This window comes from Thrips palmi, unplaced genomic scaffold (assembly GCF_012932325.1).
Source record: "Thrips palmi isolate BJ-2018 unplaced genomic scaffold, TpBJ-2018v1 HiC_scaffold_15, whole genome shotgun sequence".
In the NCBI taxonomy this organism is placed as follows: domain Eukaryota; kingdom Metazoa; phylum Arthropoda; class Insecta; order Thysanoptera; family Thripidae; genus Thrips; species Thrips palmi.
Genome location: NW_023144624.1, coordinates 1,762,536 through 1,765,905, shown reverse-complemented (window position 1 = coordinate 1,765,905; position 3,370 = coordinate 1,762,536). Strand labels below are relative to the sequence as shown.

General features: G+C 65.4%; 1 protein-coding gene across 1 annotated transcript in view; it reads left to right on the top strand.

Moving 5' to 3' along the window:
- Positions 1-318: 318 nt before the first annotated feature.
- Positions 319-3,370, top strand: part of LOC117641047 (mucin-17-like) — a 100,859-nt gene continuing 97,807 nt past the window's right edge. The window contains 1 exon segment of the mRNA XM_034378145.1: positions 319-766. Within this exon segment, the coding sequence (XP_034234036.1) occupies positions 667-766 (100 nt within the window). The 5' untranslated portion in view covers positions 319-666.

Genomic DNA, 3,370 nt, shown 5'->3' with positions numbered 1-3,370 from the left:
GAATGAATGAATGAATGAATGAATGAATGAATGCCGGTGGTGTCTGCCTGGGCCTGGAGTGATCCCCTGGAGCCCCCGCGGCCCCTGGCCGGCCGGACTGGAGTGACTGGCAGAGTACGGCAGACTGCGGAGTGAGCGCGAAATGCTGCCGAGGGCCGGCCTCACGGTGGCGGAGGGCTGAGGTGGGGCGGGGGGCGGCCTGGCCGGGGCGGCGAGGAGGGGGCCGCGGGGGGCTGGAGCGTGGAGCGTGGAGGGGGCAGGGGCGCCGCGAGTCGCCGGCCAGCATTAGGACTCGAGACCCCGGCGAGGCAGGCGGTGCGACTGAGCGCGCCGGTGCAGCAGCGCGAGTCCCGAGCTCCGCGAGTGCGGCATGCACTCTGTGCCCTGAGTGCGCCGTGCACCGTCATGGCGAGCGACCCCGCCAACCCCGCCAACCCCGCCAGCCGCGCCATGGACTATCAGTGAGCCTCCGGCCGCCATTTCTGGATTATCAGTGCGACCTCCTCATCGCTGTCACTTGAAGTTTTGGACAATTTTTGTCCCCTCCAACTTTTCTTTTGTGCTCGATTTTTTTTGTGGAGCGACTATATAATCAGTGCAAGTGTACAGTGCGCGAGTGAGTAGTGTGTGTGAGTGTGGTGTGTGTGTGGGTGTGACCGGGGCAGGATGCAGTCCCCCTCACCCCGCCGCCCCAGCATGGCCACCATGGCCCTCCCCTTGGGAGTGTTACTTCTCCTGGGAACGTGCTTCGGTTCGACGCTAACAGGTGAGTCGAAGGAGAGGCAGGCGTCCAGGGGTGGACGGCCTGGTCGCCGCGGCCCGCCGGACCGGTGCTGGCGGGGCGAGCCTTCTACGGGGTGGAGTAGTGCGGCCCAGTTCGACGGGGTGGTGCACTGTCGCACGGGCAGTGCGGCCCAGTTCGACGGGGTGCTTGTCCGTCTCGCGCGTGTGACGCGAGCACAGCCAGCAGTACAAATGGGAGTGGTTTAGGTTTTAAAAACGTGAACTTTTGGGGCCCCGGCCCCGTTCCCAGGCGGCACGGCGCCGAGAGGCACGGCGCGCTATCCCAGGTATCCCAGGGCGGCGGCGTGCTCCGCGCCGCCGTGCCTCGCCGGGGCTAGCGGTGGGCCCCGGGCCCTGGGCGGGCCTGCGAAATGTTGTCGGAAACAGAAATTCTTCTGCGCGGCGCGCGGCGTGGCCGGGGGCGTCGGCTTGGCTCGGCTGTGCCGCCCGCAGCGCGCAGCGGCCAGGGCCAAACACTCCAGCTAATGGCGGCACTGTCACAGTCTTTCAATTCGGCGGCCCCGCCAACCGCCCTCCGCGGCCGCAGCTGTCCAATACCGCCGACCGCGGCCCGGCCGAGGCCCCCGAGCCCCCCGAGCCCCCCAGCCCCCAAGCCACCAGGTGCGGCCACGCTCCAGATTCGCAGCTGTCAAACACGGCACTGTTAGGCGCAGAAATGGTAATCGTAATGTAACAGGGAAACAGCTGCAGCTCGACCATTGTGTCTGCCCTGCCCCGCCGTGCCCTGCCCCGCCGTGCCCTGCCCCGCCGTGCCTGCCCCGCCGCTAGTCCCGCGGAGTCGGATTGATCCCCGGAGACCTCAACGCGCGTCGGCGGCCAGAGCGCCGCCCGTCAGTGCCCTCCCTCCCTCCGTCTTTTCGAGCGCGGTTCCGGGTTTTTATTTTGGACGCGTCACGAACTAGAGTAGACTTTGGAATGGCGCGCCGCCGTGATTGTGTCTCTGCACTGCGGCGTTAATTAAAACGGAAGGATGCACCCGAAAATGGAAGTGCAGGGAGGAACGGGGCGCTGCCGAGTGTAAAAGTGGACGATCTGATTCAAAGTGTCGATCGGTTCAATCGGCGCAAACGGACTAAACCAGCCGGGTGGGGCCAGGCTGCCTGGCTGCCTGGCGGTTTTCGGTTGCCGGATTGACTCCGGGAGTCACTTTCGTCGCGCCGTCCCTCTCTCCATCTCATATGCGTGCGAGAGAGACGGAGTGTGCCGGCCTTCCTCGTGGAGAGCCGTAAAACCGCGCCGAATACGCCGCGGAAGCCAGCAGGGGAAAAAATGCAAGGTGAAAATCCCCCCGGCGTTCCGCCTGGCTGCCGTTACGGCTCGATGTGTGAGACCGGCGACCAGACCGCGTGCCGTGCCGCGTGCCGTGCCGCGTGCCGCGTCGTCTGGCGGTAATGTGCCCAGGCTGGTCGCTGGTTCCGCCTCCGGCCGGTGCCGCGCTGTCTCTCTCGCACTCACGGGGCGTACCGTGGGGTTGCGAGAGAGACAGCGCGACGAAAACGACTCTCGGAATGAGTCTGCCGCGCGGGGCCAGCGCTGGCCGAGGTGGTCAAGCTCGTGTCTCCCGTGTGGAGTAGGAAGCGCGGCGCGCCGCGGCGGGGATGCGGGGGGTTGGGTTGGGCAAGGCCGTGCGGCTGGGGGCCCCCGCCACTGGGCCCCGGCCCCGCCCGCCCCCCCGCCCCGCCCCGCCCCCCCCCCCCCCCCCCCCCGCCGAGCCCCCGCGAAAGCGGGCGTCCCCGGCAGGCCCTGGCAGGCCGGCGTGCGCGGCATTCTGCAGCATTCTTGCATCCCGTTGGCGTCACCGCGTGGACGATGCTCGAAGCACGATGCACGCGCTCTGGCGCCGCCTGGCACCACTCACGGGCAGCTGTCTCTCTCGCACTCACGGGGCATCCCTTGTGGGTGCGAGAGAGACAGCGCGATGATGTCCGCAGCCTTCTGATTCCAATGGATCGGTTTGTCACTCTGTCTCGGTCGCTCGGCACGGGATGCCCTAGGAGCGTGACAGAGACAGAACGATGAAACGATCCTTTGGAATCAGGCGGCAACATAGAACTGGAACTGAGAATCAATTTCTCTGCTCAGTCAAAAGTATACACGTGATTCAATTCCGTTGAGATAATTAATTAAGAACTGTACTCGGCACCCTTTCAGCCCTCCCGGGTAGAAAGTGAAAATAACGAAAATGCAAGCCGCGCGGAAAGAAGGCGAAAAAAGGAACCAAACTGAAATTGGGCCTCTGCCGGCTCACTCTCACTTGCTGTCTCTCTCGCTCTCGCAGGCCGCGCGGCTCCCCGTTTTGGGAGGCATGGCCAGGCCGCCATGTGGGGTGCCGGCCGCCCGGGGAAACTTAATCGGATCGGCCGCGCCATGGCCGCGCGCCCACACTGTGTGCTGCACTCCGTGCATTCCTTAGAAAGGCGCCAATTTCGCTGTCTCTGTTTTTTCGGCTGCTCGGGTCGGTTTCCCCGACCGCGATGCTTCATTTACTTACACTGGACCCACTCGACCTCCCGGCCGAGCGGAGGAAAACCAGGAGAGTCGTTTCGGTCGCCCTGTCTCTCTCGCA